The sequence below is a fragment of the Pseudophryne corroboree genome, chromosome 1 (assembly GCF_028390025.1).
Source record: "Pseudophryne corroboree isolate aPseCor3 chromosome 1, aPseCor3.hap2, whole genome shotgun sequence".
In the NCBI taxonomy this organism is placed as follows: domain Eukaryota; kingdom Metazoa; phylum Chordata; class Amphibia; order Anura; family Myobatrachidae; genus Pseudophryne; species Pseudophryne corroboree.
The window spans coordinates 2,172,277-2,193,398 of record NC_086444.1 but is presented as its reverse complement, the minus strand read 5'-3'; the positions used below and the strand labels follow the sequence as shown (position 1 = coordinate 2,193,398).

General features: G+C 48.4%; 1 protein-coding gene across 2 annotated transcripts in view; it reads left to right on the top strand.

The window, feature by feature from the left end:
- TLN1 (talin 1) overlaps positions 1-20,538 on the top strand; it is a 367,391-nt gene extending 346,853 nt beyond the window's left edge. For both annotated transcript variants that reach the window (XM_063957473.1, XM_063957472.1), the window contains 15 exons: positions 4,800-4,919; positions 5,156-5,302; positions 5,391-5,557; positions 5,682-5,865; positions 6,451-6,576; positions 6,662-6,778; positions 9,413-9,598; positions 9,682-9,789; positions 9,880-9,985; positions 18,122-18,246; positions 18,821-18,946; positions 19,032-19,094; positions 19,175-19,357; positions 19,442-19,567; positions 19,783-20,538. In XM_063957473.1, coding sequence (XP_063813543.1) covers positions 4,800-4,919; positions 5,156-5,302; positions 5,391-5,557; positions 5,682-5,865; positions 6,451-6,576; positions 6,662-6,778; positions 9,413-9,598; positions 9,682-9,789; positions 9,880-9,985; positions 18,122-18,246; positions 18,821-18,946; positions 19,032-19,094; positions 19,175-19,357; positions 19,442-19,567; positions 19,783-19,914 — 2,016 coding nt within the window. In that variant the 3' untranslated portion in view covers positions 19,915-20,538. The remainder of the gene's footprint in view (positions 1-4,799; positions 4,920-5,155; positions 5,303-5,390; positions 5,558-5,681; positions 5,866-6,450; positions 6,577-6,661; positions 6,779-9,412; positions 9,599-9,681; positions 9,790-9,879; positions 9,986-18,121; positions 18,247-18,820; positions 18,947-19,031; positions 19,095-19,174; positions 19,358-19,441; positions 19,568-19,782) is intronic.
- The last annotated feature ends 584 nt before the right edge of the window (positions 20,539-21,122 follow it).

Below are 21,122 nucleotides of genomic sequence, written 5' to 3'. Positions count from 1 at the left end.
CCGACTGGTTAAAATTTTCGCGTTCTATCAGTTATGGTGTCAACTGTTTAGTTGTCAGTAACGTTATGTGTCAGCTTTATTGTTGACCATTATATTATAATGTTATATGTAATTCTCTATGGTTCATCCTCTCTATCGCTCCTGTTCGGCTCAGTAAAAATACTGAAGGCTCTATGGGAGTATGGAGGGGATGGACAGTTACTAATTTAAATATTTAAATATGTGCCATTCCTGGCTACGCCCCGTCCATATCCCCCAAGAGTACTCCAGTGCCCCCTATGGATTCAAAGAAGAGGATTTATCTGGTAAGTACCAAAATCCTATTTTATCTATTTATATGTGAGAGTCAGTCACACAGATACGTCAGTCAGGCCAAGGGTCACTGACCCCATATTATCCTTCTGTCACTACCTGTTTGCTGGGAAATAATCCCAGTGTCACTCCTCCTGCGTCACATCACTGGGGAATACTCCCAGTGTCACTCCTCCTGCGTCACATCACTGGGGAATAATCCCAGTGTCACTCCTCCTGCGTCACATCACTGGGGAATACTCCCAGTGTCACTCCTCCTGCGTCACATCACTGGGGAATAATCCCAGTGTCACTCCTCCTGCGTCACATCACTGGGGAATACTCCCAGTGTCACTCCTCCTGCGTCACATCACTGGGGAATAATCCCAGTGTCACTCCTCCTGCGTCACATCACTGGGGAATAATCCCACTGTCACTCCTCCTGCGTCACATCACTGGGGAATAATCCCAGTGTCACTCCTCCTGCGTCACATCACTGGGGAATAATCCCAGTGTCACTCCTCCTGCGTCACATCACTGGGGAATACTCCCAGTGTCACTCCCCCTGCGTCACATCACTGGGGAATAATCCCAGTGTCACTCCTCCTGCGTCACATCACTGGGGAATAATCCCACTGTCACTCCTCCTGCGTCACATCACTGGGGAATAATCCCAGTGTCACTCCTCCTGCGTCACATCACTGGGGAATAATCCCAGTGTCACTCCTCCTGCGTCACATCACTGAGGAATAATCCCAGTGTCACTCCTCCTGCGTCACATCACTGAGGAATAATCCCAGTGTCACTCCTCCTGCGTCACATCACTGAGGAATAATCCCAGTGTCACTCCTCCTGCGTCACATCACTGAGGAATAATCCCAGTGTCACTCCTCCTGCGTCACATCACTGGGGAATAATCCCAGTGTCACTCCTCCTGCGTCACATCACTGGGGAATAATCCCAGTGTCACTCCTCCTGCGTCACATCACTGGGGAATAATCTCAGTGTCACTCCTCCTGCGTCACATCACTGGGGAATAATCCCAGTGTCACTCCTCCTGCGTCACATCACTGAGGAATAATCCCAGTGTCACTCCTCCTGCGTCACATCACTGAGGAATAATCCCACTGTCACTCCTCCTGCGTCACATCACTGGGGAATAATCTCAGTGTCACTCCTCCTGCGTCACATCACTGGGGAATAATCCCACTGTCACTCCTCCTGCGTCACATCACTGGGGAATAATCCCAGTGTCACTCCTCCTGCGTCACATCACTGGGGAATAATCCCACTGTCACTCCTCCTGCGTCACATCACTGGGGAATAATCTCAGTGTCACTCCTCCTGCGTCACATCACTGGGGAATAATCCCAGTGTCACTCCTCCTGCGTCACATCACTGAGGAATAATCCCAGTGTCACTCCTCCTGCGTCACATCACTGGGGAATAATCCCAGTGTCACTCCTCCTGCGTCACATCACTGGGGAATAATCCCACTGTCACTCCTCCTGCGTCACATCACTGGGGAATAATCTCAGTGTCACTCCTCCTGCGTCACATCACTGGGGAATAATCCCAGTGTCACTCCTCCTGCGTCACATCACTGAGGAATAATCCCAGTGTCACTCCTCCTGCGTCACATCACTGGGGAATAATCCCAGTGTCACTCCTCCTGCGTCACATCACTGGGGAATAATCCCAGTGTCACTCCTCCTGCGTCACATCACTGGGGAATAAATCCAGTGTCACTCCTCCTGCGTCACATCACTGGGGAATAATCCCAGTGTCACTCCTCCTGCGTCACATCACTGGGGAATAATCCCAGTGTCACTCCTCCTGCGTCACATCACTGGGGAATAATCCCACTGTCACTCCTCCTGCGTCACATCACTGAGGAATAATCCCAGTGTCACTCCTCCTGCGTCACATCACTTGGGAATAATCCCAGTGTCACTCCTCCTGCGTCACATCACTGGGGAATAATCCCACTGTCACTCCCCCTGCGTCACATCACTGAGGAATAATCCCAGTGTCACTCCTCCTGCGTCACATCACTGGGGAATAATCCCAGTGTCACTCCTCCTGCGTCACATCACTGGGGAATAATCCCACTGTCACTCCCCCTGCGTCACATCACTTGGGAATAATCCCAGTGTCACTCCTCCTGCGTCACATCACTGGGGAATAATCCCACTGTCACTCCCCCTGCGTCACATCACTGAGGAATAATCCCAGTGTCACTCCTCCTGCGTCACATCACTGGGGAATAATCCCAGTGTCACTCCTCCTGCGTCACATCACTTGGGAATAATCCCAGTGTCACTCCTCCTGCGTCACATCACTGGGGAATAATCCCAGTGTCACTCCTCCTGCGTCACATCACTGGGGAATAATCCCAGTGTCACTCCTCCTGCGTCACATCACTGGGGAATAATCCCACTGTCACTCCTCCTGCGTCACATCACTGGGGAATAATCCCAGTGTCACTCCTCCTGCGTCACATCACTGAGGAATAATCCCACTGTCACTCCTCCTGCGTCACATCACTGAGGAATAATCCCACTGTCACTCCTCCTGCGTCACATCACTGGGCAATAATCCCAGTGTCACTCCTCCTGCGTCACATCACTTGGGAATAATCCCAGTGTCACTCCCCCTGCGTCACATCACTGAGGAATAATCCCACTGTCACTCCTCCTGCGTCACATCACTGGGGAATAATCCCAGTGTCACTCCTCCTGCGTCACATCACTGGGGAATAATACCAGTGTCACTCCTCCTGCGTCACGTCACTGGGGAATAATCCCAGTGTCACTCCTCCTGCGTCACATCACTGGGGAATAATCCCAGTGTCACTCCTCCTGCGTCACATCACTGGGAAATAATCCAAGTGTCACTCCTCCTGCGTCACATCACTGGGGAATAATCCCAGTGTCACTCCTCCTGCGTCACATCTCTGGGAAATAATCCCAGTGTCACTCCTCCTGCGTCACATCTCTGGGAAATAATCCAAGTGTCACTCCTCCTGCGTCACATCACTGGGAAATAATCCAAGTGTCACTCCTCCTGCGTCACATCTCTGGGAAATAATCCCAGTGTCACTCCTCCTGCGTCACATCACTGGGAAATAATCCAAGTGTCACTCCTCCTGCGTCACATCACTGGGGAATAATTCCAGTGTCACTCCCCCTGCGTCACATCACTGGGGAATAATACCAGTGTCACTCCTCCTGCGTCACATCACTGAGGAATAATCCCACTGTCACTCCTCCTGCGTCGCATCACTGAGGAATAATCCCAGTGTCACTCCTCCTGCGTCACATCACTGAGGAATAATCCCAGTGTCACTCCTCCTGCGTCACATCACTGGGGAATAATCCCACTGTCACTCCTCCTGCGTCACATCACTGGGGAATAATCCCAGTGTCACTCCTCCTGCGTCACATCACTGGGGAATAATCCCAGTGTCACTCCTCCTGCGTCACATCACTGGGAATAATCCCAGTGTCACTCCTCCTGCGTCACATCACTGGGGAATAAATCCAGTGTCACTCCTCCTGCGTCACATCACTGGGGAATAATCTGTGTCACTCCTCCTGCGTCACATCACTGGGGAATAATCCAAGCGTCACTCCTCTTGCGTCACATCACTGGGGAATAATCTCAGTGTCACTCCTCCTGCGTCACATCACTGGGGAATAATCCCAGTGTCACTCCTCCTGCGTCACATCACTGGGGAATAATCTCAGTGTCACTCCTCCTGCGTCACATCACTGGGGAATAATCTCAGTGTCACTCCTCCTGCGTCACATCACTGGGGAATAATCCCAGTGTCACTCCTCCTGCGTCACATCACTGGGGAATAATCCCAGTGTCACTCTTCCTGCGTCACATCACTGGGGAATAATCTCAGTGTCACTCCTCCTGCGTCACATCACTGGGGAATAATCTCAGTGTCACTCCTCCTGCGTCACATCACTGGGGAATAATCCAAGCGTCACTCCTCCTGCGTCACATCACTGGGGAATAATCTCAGTGTCACTCCTCCTGCGTCACATCACTGGGGAATAATCCCAGTGTCACTCCCCCTGCGTCACATCACTGGGGAATAATCCCAGTGTCACTCTTCCTGCGTCACATCACTGGGGAATAATCTCAGTGTCACTCCTCCTGCGTCACATCACTGGGGAATAATCCCAGTGTCACTCCTCCTGCGTCACATCACTGGGGAATAATCTCAGTGTCACTCCTCCTGCGTCACATCACTGGGGAATAATCTCAGTGTCACTCCTCCTTCGTCACATCACTGGGGAATAATCCCACTGTCACTCCTCCCACTGGGGAATAATCTCAGTGTCACTCCTCCTGCGTCACATCACTGGGCAATACTCCCACTGTCACTCCTGACCCAGCGACTGAACAATCACCATATTATTAATGTAACCATAAATCTTACTGTATGTATTACGCAGATGGATATTACTCTCTAATACTTTTCCATATTCCAGGTCACAAAATCTACCACTAACCCGGATGAACTAGGAACCTTGGCGAACCAGCTTACCAATGACTATGGGCAGCTCGCCCACCAAGCCAAGCCAGCCTCTATGACTGCGGAAAATGAGGAGGTGAGACCTGCGGGGCGTAAGGGGCGTCATTCAGGAGATGCCATAAAACCAAGGAATGAGGCGTAAGATGTAGAACACACATAGAGCGTAATACACGGCGGGACGATATCGTTATTCCCCTCTTACTGTACATGTCTGAGCCCCCGGCAATCTGTTCTTACCAGGAGAAATCTCATTGATCCGTTTTGATTATTTTACCCTTTCCTCCTATTGAAACGTATTTTTTCTGATGACAGATTGGATCCCACATTAAACAGCGCGTCCAGGAGTTGGGTCATGGTTGTTCTCTACTCGTCACCAAAGCTGGCGCTCTCCAGTGCAGCCCAACAGACACTTTTACAAAGAAAGAACTGATTGAAAGTGCCCGACGCGTTTCAGAGAAAGTGAGTAGACCTGTCATAGGCCTAAAGTGGGAGTGATGTCTTTCTGCAGGATTTGGTGTAACCATACTATATACGTCTTCCCCTGTAGGTGTCCCACGTGCTGGCTGCTCTACAGGCTGGTAACCGCGGCACACAGGCATGCATCACAGCTGCCAGCGCAGTGTCCGGTATTATTGCTGATTTAGACACCACAATTATGTTTGCCACGGCTGGAACATTGAACCGAGAGAATGCCGAAACCTTTGCAGATCACCGGTGAGTGATACAAGCATTGTGATGAGGCGTATTGTGTCCATCTTTGATGTTCCCGTAGCCGTTGCACAATGATCTATATGTACCCGAGGCCTTTCCATAAAGTATAAATTTTGTCTCCATCCAGTGAGGGTATTCTCAAGACTGCAAAAGCCCTGGTTGAAGACACAAAGATCTTGGTTCAGAATGCAACATCCAGCCAGGAGAAGCTTGCTCAGGCTGCACAGTCATCAGTCATGACCATTACACGGCTTGCAGAGAATGTTAAACTTGGGGCGGCCAGTCTGGGAGCGGAGGACCCAGAGACACAGGTATATTCACCTTTCTCCTATTGCGGAATCGGAAACTATTAGTCAGGGTAAAGAAAAATTTATTCTCAATGTACAATGGAGCCATGGACCTGTGAATTAGTAGGGTTTATCCCAGAGATCACTAAATGTGTCCTGTTACTGGGGATTTATCCCAGAGATCACTAAATGTGTCCTGTAACTGGGGATTTATCCCAGAGATCACTAAACGTGTCCTGTTACTGGAGGTTTATCCCAGAGATCACTAAACGTGTCCTGTTACTGGGGGTTTATCCCAGAGATCACTAAACGTGTCCTGTTACTGGGGGTTTATCCCAGAGATCACTAAACGATTCCTGTTACTGGGGTTTTATCCCATAGATCACTAAACTTGTCCTGTTACTGGGGATTTATCCCAGAGATCACTAAACGTGTCCTGTTACTGGGGATTTATCCCAGAGATCACGAAACGTGACCTGTTACTGGGGATTTATCCCAGAGACAACAAAGTGTGTCCTCTTACTGGGGTTAAATGTGTCCTGTTACTGGGAATTTATCCCAGGGATCACTAAATGTGTCCTGTTATTGAGGATTTGTCCCTTTTCCCAGGTGGTGCTTATTAATGCAGTGAAGGATGTGGCAAAGGCCCTGGGTGATCTCATCAGTGCCACCAAGGCAGCAGCCGGGAAGTCCAGCGATGACCCATCTGTTTATCAGCTCAAAAACTCAGCCAAGGTGAGGAAATGAGGAGCAAGATTATCATGTGTCACATACTGTATTATGATTCTAGAGGTACTGTAACTTCATCTACTGCTTCTAGGTTATGGTGACCAATGTGACATCTCTCTTGAAAACCGTGAAAGCTGTAGAAGATGAAGCCACTAAGGGAACCCGAGCTTTGGAGGCCACCATTGAACACATACGTCAGGAGCTTGCAGTGAGTGCCAGGGGTGGGAGGCCACACGGGAGTAGTAATGTTATATGGCTAATGTGTTAAACCTGTCTCCTACCTTTCTGCACTTAACACCTCATATATTTTACCTGTCTCCTCTCTCGTTCCTCTTCTACCTCATGTTTCCCTGCTGTCCCTTCTTGTTTCTCTTCAGTCATATTAAATCTCTGTATGTTACCACATTGCATTGCACCGCTGTTCCATCATGGTTGTATATTACTTATGTTCTCGCACATTAGTCACTTATATTTAGTTTCTATCCTCTCATTATCTCCTGCCTCAGCTTTGTCCCTAACGACCCTCTCCTACTTAGTGTTTCATCGCTGTCCCCTCACACTCCTCCGTTATCTTCTGTCTCAGCTCTGTTCCTAATGCCCCTCTGTTTACTCGTATTTCTTCTCTGTGTTCTCACATTCCTCTTCTACCTCATATCTCACCTCTGTCCCCTCATGTTCCTCTTACCTCATATGTCATTGCTGTCTCCTCGTGTTCCTCTTTTACCTCATATCTCACCTCTGTCCCCTCATGTTCCTCTTCTACCTCATATCTCACCTCTGTCCCCTCATGTTCCTCTTCTACCTCATATCTCACCTCTGTCCCCTCATGTTCCTCTTCTACCTCATATCTCACCTCTGTCCCCTCATGTTCCTCTTCTATCTCATATCTCACCTCTGTCCCCTCATGTTCCTCTTCTACCTCATATCTCACCTCTGTCCCCTCATGTTCCTCTTCTACCTCATATCTCACCTCTGTCCCCTCATGTTCCTCTTCTACCTCATATCTCACCTCTGTCCCCTCATGTTCCTCTTCTACCTCATATCTCACCTCTGTCCCCTCATGTTCCTCTTCTACCTCATATCTCACCTCTGTCCCCTCATGTTCCTCTTCTACCTCATATCTCACCTCTGTCCCCTCATGTTCCTCTTCTACCTCATATCTCACCTCTGTCCCCTCATGTTCCTCTTCTACCTCATATCTCACCTCTGTCCCCTCATGTTCCTCTTCTACCTCATATCTCACCTCTGTCCCCTCATGTTCCTCTTCTTACCTCATATGTTCCTCTCTTACCTCATATGTCATTGCTGTCTCCTTATGTTCCTCTTATCTCATATGTCATTGCTGTCTCCTCGTGTTCCTTTCTTACCTCATATGTTCCTCTCTTACCTCATATGTCATTGCTGTCTCCTTGTGTTCCTCTTATCTCATATGTCATTGCTGTCTCCTCGTGTTCCTTTCTTACCTCATATGTTCCACTCTTACCTCATATGTCATTGCTGTCTCCTTGTGTTCCTTTCTTACCTCATATGTTCCTCTCTTACCTCATATGTCATTGCTGTCTCCTCGTGTTCCTCTTATCTCATATGTCATTGCTGTCTCCTCGTGTTCCTTTCTTACCTCATATGTTCCTCTGGAGTCTATTCACGAAGCAGTGCAAATAGTGGAGAAGTTACCCATGGCAACCAAATCAGCTGTTCCATACAATTGTATAGTATGCAAATTATATATGTTACGCCAATGCTCCACTGGCTCACTTCTCCACACTTTTCACTGCTTCATAAATAGACCCCTCTGTCTCCTCCTGTTTCTCTCTGAACTTGTATTTCATTATTTCATAGTAACATAGTATTTAAGGTTGAAAAAAAGACAATTGTCCATCGAGTTCAACCTATGTGTGGTCTCCTATGCAGGATTATTTTATATAAAATTTTGACTGAAGTTGATGACTGCCGTTACGTTTTACCCCTCTTTTTTATAATAACCATAGTGCGTGACTATGCCCCGTAACCCTGGATATCCTTATCCATTAGGAATTTATCTAACCCATTCTTAAAGGTGTTGACTGAATCGGCCATTACAACTCCCTCAGGCAGGGAATTCCAAACGTATCGTCCTTTCCGTGAAAAAGCCTTTACGTCGTATTGTATGGAATCTCCTCTCCTCTAACCTGAGCGAGTGTCCACAAGTTCTCTGTGTTGATCTAACCAAAAACAGGTCCTGCGCAAGATCTGTTTATTGTCCCCTTATATATTTGTAAATGTTGATCATGTCCCCTCTTAGTCTCCTCTTTTCCAGTGTAAACATGCCTAGTCTTGCAAGCCTTTCCTCGTATTCTAGCGTCTCCATACCCTTAATTAGTTTGGTCGCCCGCCTTTGAACCTTTTCTAGCTCCAGGATATCCTTTTTGTAGTAAGGTGCCCAGAATTGTACACAGTATTCAAGGTGTGGCCTCACTAGTGATTTATATAACGGGAGTATAATACTCTCGTCCCTAGCATCAATTCCCCGTTTTATGCATGCTAATATCTTATTGGCCTTCTTTGCTGCAGTCCTACTTTGGGTACTACTGCTTAGTTTGCTATCTATGAGGACACCTAAGTCCTTTTCCAGTACAGAAACCCCTAATTTTACCCCATTTAGTAGGTAGGTGTAATTTATGTACTTGTTACCACAGTGCATTACCTTACACTTGTCTGTGTTGAAGCGCATTCTCCATTTGGCTGCCCATGCTTCTAATTTAACTAAGTCGTTCTGAAGAGACTCGGCATCCTCCTCTGTATTTATAGCCTTACACAATTTGGTATCATCTGCAAAACTTTACATGCTTTGTATTTGTCCCAGGTTTTCTCTTCTCCTGAGCCGCCACCAAAGACATCCACCCCGGAGGATTTTATCCGCATGACAAAAGGCATCACCATGGCAACAGCCAAGGCTGTCGCTGCAGGAAACTCATGTCGGCAGGAAGATGTAATCGCAACAGCCAACTTGAGCCGCCGCGCTATTGCAGACATGCTGCGTTCATGCAAGGTGTGTTATTTGGAATCGTGATGTATAAACATTACCCATGAGGAACAATTGTGTAATATTTCTTCTACCCCTTTCCTGTACAGGAAGCTGCTTATCACCCTGAGGTGAACCGCGATGTTCGTATGCGTGCAATGAGATTTGGCAAAGAGTGCGCCACGGGCTACCTACAGCTACTAGACCACGTACTAGTGGTGAGTGCGAGCCTTTCTGTTGTTCCCCTTTTCTTCCTCACATAGACGTTTCACCTCCTCACTCCACCATTATTCTCCTATGTACCACAGATTCTTCAGAAGCCAAGTCCGGAGCAAAAACACCAGTTGTCCGGGTACTCCAAGCAAGTGGCCGGCTCAGTAACAGAGCTTATCCAGGCTGCTGAGGCAATGAAAGGTATCTTCCAGGCAGGGGGTGTGAGTAGTTACCACTAGAAAAAGCTAGGGCATGGCTGAGACTCCTCCTGTAACTAGGAGACCCGCTCTCAGTCTGGTGAGTCTGCGCTATACTCGTATGTTTCTTAGCTAGAGAACCCATGAAGATGTCTCAGTATGCTGATTATATGTTCTCATTCATCCTATGGGACTTACTGTATACGCTGGAGTGTATAGTGTAGTGACGGCTGCTGGGGCATTCACCTGTATAGCGCAAACGCCTCCCATTTATTCCTCCGATGGCAGATTGGGAGTTCAGTGATTTACAGTCCCCCCTAGAACCGGTGTTGGATATTAATAAAGGTTTATTGTTATCTACTTCCATCGGCATCACTCAGCCTCTCTTAGGGATGCCTGGAGCAGACTGTAGTGGTTAATACCACTGGGGGGTGGGGGGGGACCCGGGCACTGCCACCACAGGCAATAAGTGGCCATTACAGGTAGTAATAATAATAAGTGGCTTCCACAGGTAATAAGTGCCATCCTTTTGCCTCCAGTGGCATCATACCAGGATCAGCATTGGACCACTCACTGGAGATGTGGCAGCACAGTAAATGGAGCCAGCTACCGGGATGGGAGCACTGTCTACCTAACAGTCACATTCTAGGTACACATGGCATAATGGGGCCAGATAGTGGCGATAGTGCTGGGGCCTAGGGGAACGGGCATCCCTTTAGCGCCTCCTCCCAGGTTGGGCAACACAGTTGGGCGTGCCCCCAACCAGTAAAAGACGCAGCAGCCATTTCTTAGGAGCAGCAGCTCCCCTGTATTGGGATGGTAGGTTTTCTTTTTCATCCACTAGGGGTCACTGGAGTACTCTTGGGATATGGACGGCTTAGCAGAAACAAAGGCACTGAATATTTAAATTTAGAACTCTCCACCCCTCCATATCCCCGAGTACCTCAGTGTACGACCTCAGTGTTTTTTCTGTGCTAACAGCACTAACAATGGCTTGTGGGAAGTTCCCACACTTTGTGGAAGATTTTATTAATTTTTCATTTTTACTTTTAACTTTTTACAATAGCACATCCCTTCCCAGTTTCTGGAAAAACATGGGTCCGGGATAGTGCCGCTGCACGGGCAGCGCATGGCGTGTCGGTCCTCACAAAGAGCACCCTCACAGCCACAGGCAGCCCACTGCTCCTGCAACAGCTGGACGGAGCTTACACATAGAAGCCCCGTCGCAGCCATGACCTGGAGAGCTGGACGGAGCTTACACATAGAAGCTCCATCGCAGCCATGACCGGAAGATACAGAGCGCAGCCTCTCTACAACAAGGTAGGCTGGGGAAACGGGGCGGTCAGCGCAGGCTGCCGCCCCGCTGTGTGGGTCAGTATTGTAATGCCGCTCCCGCCGCTCATACATCCGCCCGCCACACGCTCCGTCCGGCCGCCCCAGCCGCTCCGTCCGGCCGCTCCGTCCGGCCGCCCCAGCCGCTCCGTCCGGCCGCCCCAGCCGCTCCTTCCGGCCGCCCCAACCGCTCCGTCCGGCCGCCCATCACCGTCCACCCGCAGACGCTCCGTCAGTTGCCAGCGCTGAGAGGGTGACAACGTGCCGCTCAGGCGACCTCCGCTGCTCGGCAAGAAGGCCTCCCTGCAAGTCTTCCCGGGCTCCCCGCTGAGACACAGCGTTACAGGGAGTACGGGGGGAAGGGGGGGTGGAATCTGGCGGATTACAGCGGCAAGGGTATGTAAAGGACATATATAAACAGCAGGCACAGTTTATGTATATAAACTATATATATTAATATTGGATGGGTATGGTGGCCTGCCTGTGATTATGACCTGTGATTTACACTGTATAATAGGCTATTGAGCCTATATTACTGATATAGGCTATTGAGCCTATATTAATGACGGGGTTTATCACTGTATAATAGGCTATTGAGCCTATATTAATGACGGTGATTTTCACTGTATAATAGGCTATTGAGCCTATATTAACACTGGAGGCATGTATTGTAACATGCCCTGTGATTTTCACTGTATAATAGGCTATTGAGCCTATATTAACACCTGTGATATTGAGTCTATATGTGAGTTTCACTGTATAATAGGCTATTGAGCCTATATTAATGTCTGTGATTATCACTGTATAATAGGCTACTGAGCCTATATATATTCACACTACAGCATGTGTTGTACTCTGCCTGTGATTATCACTGTATAATAGGCTATATTAACACTGAAGCAATTGTAACTTGTTCTGTGATTATCAGGGTCAGCATGGCATGGGGGCCATTTTAACCATGCTTCCTGTTTCCAGTTTGTAATTCCGGAACATTCCTGCCCTACATCTCTGCGCCACCGGAGGCGCAGGGGTGTTAGTGGGAATTTTGGTTCAGGTTTCACATAGGCTGCCCATGTGAACTGTATTTCAGCCATAAATAAATAGATATATATTACACACCTTAAGATAATAATTTTACTAAGTCGTGCAAGTGTCTGTCCGTTGCCTATGGTGTTGTCTGTCTGCATAAGGAGTAAGGCTCCAGCGCAGACTAAAAATACTTTTAAACATTGTCTAGACATAAATCTACCACATGTTCACTATGTTTTGTAGGTTTTCAGGATCCCAGATCCTATGTTAAGCATTGGCAATTCAAATTGACGCTGCTCGACAGGAGCGGTAAGATCAGAGTCTCAAAAGTTACTCCGCAAATTTTTACGGAGGGTGTTAATTTAACTGATCTTATAATTTACACATTTCTTCTATGTTGCAGACCTGACAATTCTATGTCAAACCTCACAGCGCTAAATACGAGTGAGGAGGGCACATTAGACAGTCAGATAGGGAGGGTTTTGACAACCATACATTGCTAATGACCAGTGAGTCAGTCTCTGAAATTTACAGAGAATAAGGAGCCTCTAACATTTCATCCGTCGTATTTGCTAAACGACGGATCTTTAAGGGGTTTTCTTACTTAGGATATCTTACTAATAAGACTATTTACCCGGTTCCACACAGTGACTTCTACATTGGAGAATTCTCCATTGGGGAATTCGTCGGTGCCAAACCTTATAAAGACCCAAGATACATTTGGGTCACTAGGGCGCTCAGTGTATGGAAACAATGACGATCACTTTATATTTATCATCATGAGAAGCTGCTGAGTATCTCTGTACAGCGTCTGCTGCCGCCTGTTACCTTGCTTCTCGTTTCTCATCGTCGCTAGTTCAGCATTACAAGACCAGAAGTTGTTTGGTCCTAAATTTGACAAAATTGCCTCCTCCGATATTAGAAATACTCGGGTCCGGCGGTTAAAGCCTTTAGACTTCAGTCTTTTCAAGACTGTGGTACAAAAAGCAGTCACGCCTTGTAACGCCAGGGCGCTAAAGTCACAACAAGCCAGTGGCTTGACGGGCTCTCAGCCTATCTCGCATTTCCAATTGTGGAAACGCGCCTTTACACGTTACATTGGCCGGGTTTCCAGCCATCCACTCAAAATAAGGCATTTTGCCAGGTTGCCATTCAGTCTCTGCGGGTTTCAGCAGGTCTTATTTCCTTAAAAGACAAGACTGCCTCGGTCGCTTGATCTCCAGAATGCGTATTTACCCATTCCGGTTTGGTCACCTCATCACAGGTTGTTGCGGTTTGCAATACGCCACTACCATTAACCGTTTCAGGTTCTACCGGTTGCCCTCTTGTCAGTGCCTCGGGTATTCACCAAAGTGATGTTTGTGATAATACCTCATCTCAGATCCCTGGCAGTGACAATCGTTCCATTCTAAGACGATCTACTCATAAGAGCTCTGTTTCAACAAATGCTCCTCCTACTTGCGCTGCTAACATACACCACGGTTGCAGTGTCAAGTTCAACGATTTCAATTCCGTCAACGATTTCAATTCCTAGGTATGATTACACATACGGTAACTCAAAGATTTACCTACTACACCAGAAAGTACAAATTATACGCCATCTGGTACAAATTAGTGCTCAAAAACACTATCGGTACATTGGTGTATTCGTCTATTAGAAACAATGATGGCCTTTCGAGGCGCTTCAGGTCGGAGGTTTTCACTCGCGGTTCCCACAGGGGGGCGAGGGTGTCTCTACTCTGGGCGAGAGTCTCTAAGGTTGGGGAGTTGTAGTTTCAAACAGGGTTTCTAAACGGATCACGACTGATTGCTGTCTATAATGTCCTGGAACTCCGTGCAATTTACTATGCACTACATGCTTCGAACTCACACTATCCAAGTGCAGTCACACAACGCGACGGCAGTCGCAGGCCCAACAAACAGGGAGGAACGAGAAGCCGCATGGCAATGCGGGAAGTAGCTCGATTCCTCAATTGCCCAGGATACCACAAGGTGATATTGTTGACTGGGTTCATTCCGGGAGTGGACATCTGTTAGACAGATGATCTCAGCCGTTGGGGTTTTTCATCCAGGAGACTGGGCATTAAATCCAGAGGTGTTTCACATGTGGGTCCACAGGTGGGGTTACCCTCAGGTGGACAGGATGGCATCTCGCCACAATTACAAACGCTCAGTATGTGTACAGAACGACAGATCCCAAGGGCAGTGGCGGTGGAGGCTCTCACATTCGCGTGGTCGTACAGCCTCGTGTATCTGGGTCCACCGTTTTCCGCTGCTCTCTCAGTTGCTAAAACGGATCATAAGACAGTTCGTCACAGTCATACTAGTGATATCTCATGGGTTTCGGAGAGCTTGCTTCTCGCATCTCCAGGGAATACTCGCACACGATCCTTGGCCGCTCATACTACGTCCAACCTGTTACAACAGGGACTGTTCTTTTACCCCTATTTACCGCGGCTGCGGTTGAGACCGTCCTCTTAAGGAAAGAAAGAGGGCATTACAGTATCGGTTATACCAACCATGTTACGAGCTAGGAAGCCGGTTACGGCAGCTCATTATTACAGAATTTGGCGTGCCTATATAGGTTGGTGTGAAGCTCTGAAGTTTCCGACATCATCTTTTAAGTTACCCGTATTCTGTTATTTTACAGACGGTGTGGGATGGAGAACTGCGTTTATCTACACTGAGGGTGCAGGTATCTGTGTTGTCAATTTATTTTCAAAGACGATTGGCTCTATTGCCGTCGGTACACACCTTTCTACGGGGTGTCTTCAGAGTGCAGCCTCCATTTATACCACCTACAGCGCCATGCGACTTGAAGCTGGGTTCAGATTTCTTACAGTTTTCATGTTTTGAACCCTTACAACAAGTGGGAATTAAGTTTCTCACTTGGAAAACGTTTTTTTCTTCTAGCCTTAGCTTCGGCAAGGCGTTTTTCAAATTTGGGGGCCTTGTATTGCAAGCCACCGTATTTGGGTTTCCTGATGACAGAGCGGAACTTCGGACGAATTCCGATTTCTTACCAAAGCTTGTGTCATTTTTCACATCAATAAACCAATAGTGGTTCCTGTGTTGACAGCACATTCTAGAATTCTGAATGTGGTACGCGCATTACGCGTTTATATGTCCCGAACGTCTACAGTTCGTAATACGGATACGTTTTGTTCTCTATGATGCTGCCAAGTGGGGTTAGCCAGCTTCTCAGCAGACATTATCCAATTGGATAAAACTGACTACACGTCAGGCTTACATTAAGGCTAAGTTACAGTCGCCTACGTCAGTAATAGCTCATTCCACAGGTTCTGTGGGAACGTCATGACCAGCTGGTCGTGGAGCTTCTATGACGCGGCTACATGGTCTTCAGTGCACACGTTTGTGCGCGTTTACAAGTTTGAAACGTTTGCGGCATCAGCATCTAGCTTTGGCCGCCTACTGTTACAGGTGTCAAACAGCTCTCCCGCCCACGAGGGAAGCTTTGGTACGTCCCAAGAGTACTCCAGTGACCCCTAGTGGATGAAAAAGAAAATAGGATTTTGGTACTTACCAGGTAAATCCTTTTCTTTGAATCCATAGGGGGCACTGGACGCCCACCCAGAGCAGTTTTACTTGGGTTGTATTAAGCTCAGAGGAGCTTATGGTAACACATTTTCACCGATTGGTTCAAATTATAAAGTTCTATCGGTTATGGTGTCAACTGTTTAGTTGTCAGTAACGTTATGTGTCAACTTTATTGTTGTCCGTTATGTTATAGGAATTCTCCATTGTCAACCTCTATAGCTCCTGTTCGCTCAGTAAAAAAACACTGAGGTCGTACACTGAGGTACTCTGGGATATGGAGGGGTGGAGAGTTCTAAATTTAAATATTCAGTGCATTTGTTTCTGCTAAGCCGTCCATATCCCAAGAGTACTCCAGTGCCCCCTATGGATTCAAAGAAAAGGATTTACCTGGTAAGTACCAAAATCCTATTTTCTGTGGCTTCCTCCCTTTCCCATGTCTCTTGTATCCTCATGGGTTGTGCAGCTGCTGCTGTTTCCTCCATTTCTTTCTATCGGACGGAGAGTACATCCTGTTTCCAGCCTGGAGGAGAGACGGTGGCAAAGCTTCTAGTCTGCTCCAGATCTCACTCCAAAATGCCTTGTGCCCAGAGCCGCCCACCTCTGCCCGTAGTCCAGGATCCTCAGGGAGCATCTTGTCCCTTCTGGTTCGTTCATCACAGCCACTGACAAACCAGCTGTAGTCCAGGCTGGGAATGGTGGGTAGAGGGCTTGGGTCAGGTATCCTGCTGCATGGATAGGATTCAGATAACCACCACCAAGGATTTCAGCAGTGTGATGACTCGAGGGCCCCCGGCCCGTCTCTAATCCTGCACCTCGGCTTGTACCGATGTAGTGACCCAGACAGTGTCCTTTTTACATAAGTGTAATTTTACCATCGCAGCAGTTGTCATATCAGGTGGAGAACTGGGCAGCAGATTTCCATAGCAGGCATACACTCGCTCCTGGAATGGTTCCTTCATGCAGAGGCTTTTCCGTAGATTGTGGACTTAAGGGAAAAACCATATGCCTGCATGACATCACCATCAAACCATGCGGTGCAACATGCATGGTCTTTGACAAAGGATCTGCAGTTATCTCTGGTAGAAGCCATGCCATGTCGCACTTCTATCTGATTTACCTGTTCCCAGTAGTAGTGATGCTCCTGCAGGTACTCACAAGGGTAAGAGGGTTCAGGTGACTCTGCTACCACAGTACTGGCCAGCTTGTTTTTGTACATGGCAGAGAACCCAGCCTGGCACTTGCTTCCAAGACCCCATCTCTAGGTCATTGGGCTTTACTGTCTGATGCTGAAGCTTGGAAGATCTGCATCTACTGGTAGGAAGCAAAGGGAATTCCCATCTCTTCTTTTCAGCTAGACCGGCTACCTCTGTTCCTGCCTAAGGGTCTGGAGGGGGGTTTAATGCTCAGCTCTTTCAGTTTATATTTATGTGCATCCTCCATACATCTGCCCTATGGTTCCTTGAGTTCTTAGCCTGGTTGCCTCCTGCACCTTCCTTTGTAACTGTTGGACTGAGTAGAGTTAAAGTTCCTTTCCTGGGATTCTCTGCAGGTTCCTGAGCTGGGACTGTCCTGCAGATCTCCTCATTTCCCATGAGTACAGATCTGGAAGCTCCATGTGACAGTGGAATCCCGATCTTAGTCCGGAATAAGGTTCCATGTTAAGAATGTCTCCTTCACACTCTGAGTGGTATTAGGGCACTGAGGACCTGTGTCTGTAGGATGGGAATCTGCACAGGAAGAATGACCTGTTGGTTCTTTACATTATCTACAAAAGATGGGAGATTGTTGTCAGGTGGAGTTGTCTGGTAATTTGCCAGGAATCCAGTATCTGGTGGGTGGGTACCTTCTGAGCTGGATTCACGGACACATAGTTCTACAGATCCCATCCTTTTACATCCAGACATTCCAGCTGTGTAGATAAGATGCTGTGCTCATCCTTCCTCAGGGACAGATGTGGGATGTAGCCGGCGTGCCCAGTGCCCCCAATACTGCAGGATGAATGAGAGGACATAGGGGACACTGGACACCAGTGTTCTTCTCCGTCTTCTGTGCTCATTGATCTGTGCTTTGCTGCTTTATAAGAAAAATACCGAAGGCAGAGAATGAGGGGGTATAAGGAGGTAGAGTAAAGCTCCTGTCACCGTGCTGTATACCCCTGGTCTCCATGTTACAGGAAATGATCCTCTGTTCTATTTTCTCTGTGACCCCTTGTTACACCTAGGTACAGAATGGGTGGACCCAGAAGACCCCACAGTCATTGCGGAGAATGAGTTGTTGGGAGCTGCGGCAGCTATAGAGGCAGCAGCCAAAAAATTAGAGCAGCTGAAACCCCGCGCCAAACCCAAGGTAAGACCACCACTTCTACTGTCGGCTAGACACCCCCACATCGTCACTACCAGTCCCTTTTTACTAGTTATCCCTCTGCCAAACCTAAGGTAAAACCACCACTTCTACTGCCAGCTAGACCCCCACCCCTCCATCACTACCAGTCCCTTTTTTCCATTTTGAATTGCGTAGAATTTCCTCCTTGCCAACCTGGTTCCAGTGGACGTTGTTCCCAAATACTGGAGACTATGTTGTGTAAGGAAAATGGTAGGGTGGTGTTACTCCCTTCTATTGGTCCTCCCCTGCCGATACATCCCATAACTAAACCAAGACACTGAATTTGGGGACGCTGAGCTAACTCCTCTCCACGACGTCAGTGATGCGCTGGTGTATTATGATTTGATTGCCGGCCGGTAGGGTAAGCTTGCCGGCACTGTGGCAACCAAAGGCAGGGAATCTATGATAACCGCATGCCATTGGGTCAGGTTAGGGCGGCTTGCTTGGCATCATCTATATAGAAGTGCAGTGGTTGAAGGTTTTGGCCAGTCTTCTATGGCGCGTCATGTGCTTACCTGGCATCCGTCTCTCCTCACAGCAGGCAGATGAGAGCTTGAACTTCGAGGAGCAGATCTTAGAGGCGGCAAAGTCCATTGCAGCTGCTACCAGCGCCCTTGTGAAAGCCGCATCAGCTGCTCAGAGAGAGCTGGTCGCCCAGGGCAAGGTGAGTACCATGGATGGGTCATCTGTAACCGCGTTCTCCTCAGTGTCCCCTCATTCTCAGCCTCATGTGTCTCTTCTATCTGCAGGTGGGAGCAATTCCAGCCAACGCTGTGGACGATGGCCAGTGGTCCCAGGGGCTGATATCAGCTGTGAGTACACGAGGGTTGCTTAGTGTATGGAGAAGAGAGGTGATGCATACAGAATATCTACTACTGCTTTCTGTCCACAGGCCCGTATGGTAGCTGCCGCAACCAGCAATTTGTGTGAAGCCGCCAATTCTGCAGTCCAAGGTCACGCCAGCGAGGAGAAGCTGATATCCTCGGCAAAGCAGGTGGCTGCCTCTACTGCCCAGCTTCTTGTAGCCTGCAAGGTGAAAGCTGACCACGATTCCGAAGCTATGAAGCGACTACAGGTTGGTGGTGGGAGGACAGTGCCCTAGCTGTGTCGCCCAGTCAGGCCGTGCGCAGAGCTCACATAATGCTTTGTGTCTCTGCAGGTGGCCGGGAATGCCGTGAAAAGAGCGTCCGACAACCTGGTGAAGGCTGCACAAAAAGCCGCTGCATTCCAAGAACATGACGAGACTGTGGTGGTGAAGGAGAAGATGGTGGGCGGCATCGCACAGGTGAGACGTCATTCTCTTCATATCAGGGGTCCCTGGCACATGTCTTCATATGTCGCACTGCTGATCTCCATGTGTGTGTCCTCCCAGACACGGATGGCGTGTAAGAGGACGCACACACTGGTGGTGCCAGGAGCCGGGCGTTATCCGGCATATGAGCAGATATGACACGGACACCGTTATTTTGTGTATGAGGCTATGACGCTTCTGTTCTGCAGATCATCGCGGCTCAGGAAGAAATGTTACGGAAGGAGCGCGAGCTGGAAGAGGCTCGGAAGAAGCTGGCCATGATCAGACAGCAGCAATATAAGTTTCTGCCATCGGAGCTACGAGAGGATTCACAGAACTGAGCTGCCTAACACCCCCCCTGCCACGCCATTAATATTACCTACCACCCCCGACTACTGAGGCGTCATCGGCTTCTCCCGCTCACTAACCTGCACATGTTCCTCAGTAGCTGAGACCGTCCCCATAACGTCAGCGCTCTGGGTGTCTCCGCCGTCGCATCATTCTGTCCTCTCCAAAGAGTCTTCTTCATTCCCAACGGTTCATGTTGTACAGGTGGTGCCCTATTGCCCTGACGCTGGCTTGTATCCGGGGCCGCTCCTGATGCCTTATTGTGCTGTGCGCTATTACTCCAGTGCCTTGCTTCCCTGTTACTCCTCCCTGGGTGAGTGTGAGTGTGCCAGTGTAGTGTGAGTGCTCCTGTCTGTCCCTCCCCCACTTGTCTATACATATACTTCATGAGGAAAAGTGCCTGAATGTGCCATGCACAAGCAACCTGTTACCTCCCTGCCAGCTTAATGTTCTCTTCAATGAAGTCCTTTTACATTTCTATATAAAATATCTATTTTTATTTTGCATTTTGTTGATATTTTATATGCTATATGTTGGACCTTGAGAGGTGCTGCCTCTGCCTGTTCACTTCCATGGCTCCACCAAACGTTTATAATCAATAAATATCTTCACCGGGATTTCTCTTTGTGCCGCCTGTGGTTTTCTGACCATTATTTGTCACAGATCTACCAATTATACACTGTATTCCTGCACACGTCCATCCTGTAAGGTGACGGCAATATCTTCTAATCTCTGTGTTTACTAAAGCTTGTGCTTTTATACCAAAGCTGCAGATCCGAAAGGTACAGGGACATGATGTAATACTGGTAATCCCTGCATTTTGGAAAGCCTTTGCTTTATTACCAAGGCTGCAGATCTGAGAGGTACAAGGACGTGTAATACTGGTAATCTGAGTTTAGTAAAGCCCATGTGTGACCGGACGCCTCCAAAGCCCTCACCGACCTGCGTCCCACGATCACTGAATGGGTTTAGGTCACGTGGACCTGGCCAATTAAGGGATTCCGGCTTCCCGTCAGTAACAGCCTATTACTCCACCCACTGTGCAGTGGGCGGGTACTATGCTTCCACCACCAGACTCCTTCCCGTGGCATCAGGAACCACGGTCCTGCTCTGTATGCATCTACATGCTGTCTTACCACACCTGAGTGGCGTTGACTGATCCCCACTGGTCGATTGCCCAAGCACGGTAGATGGCGGGTGG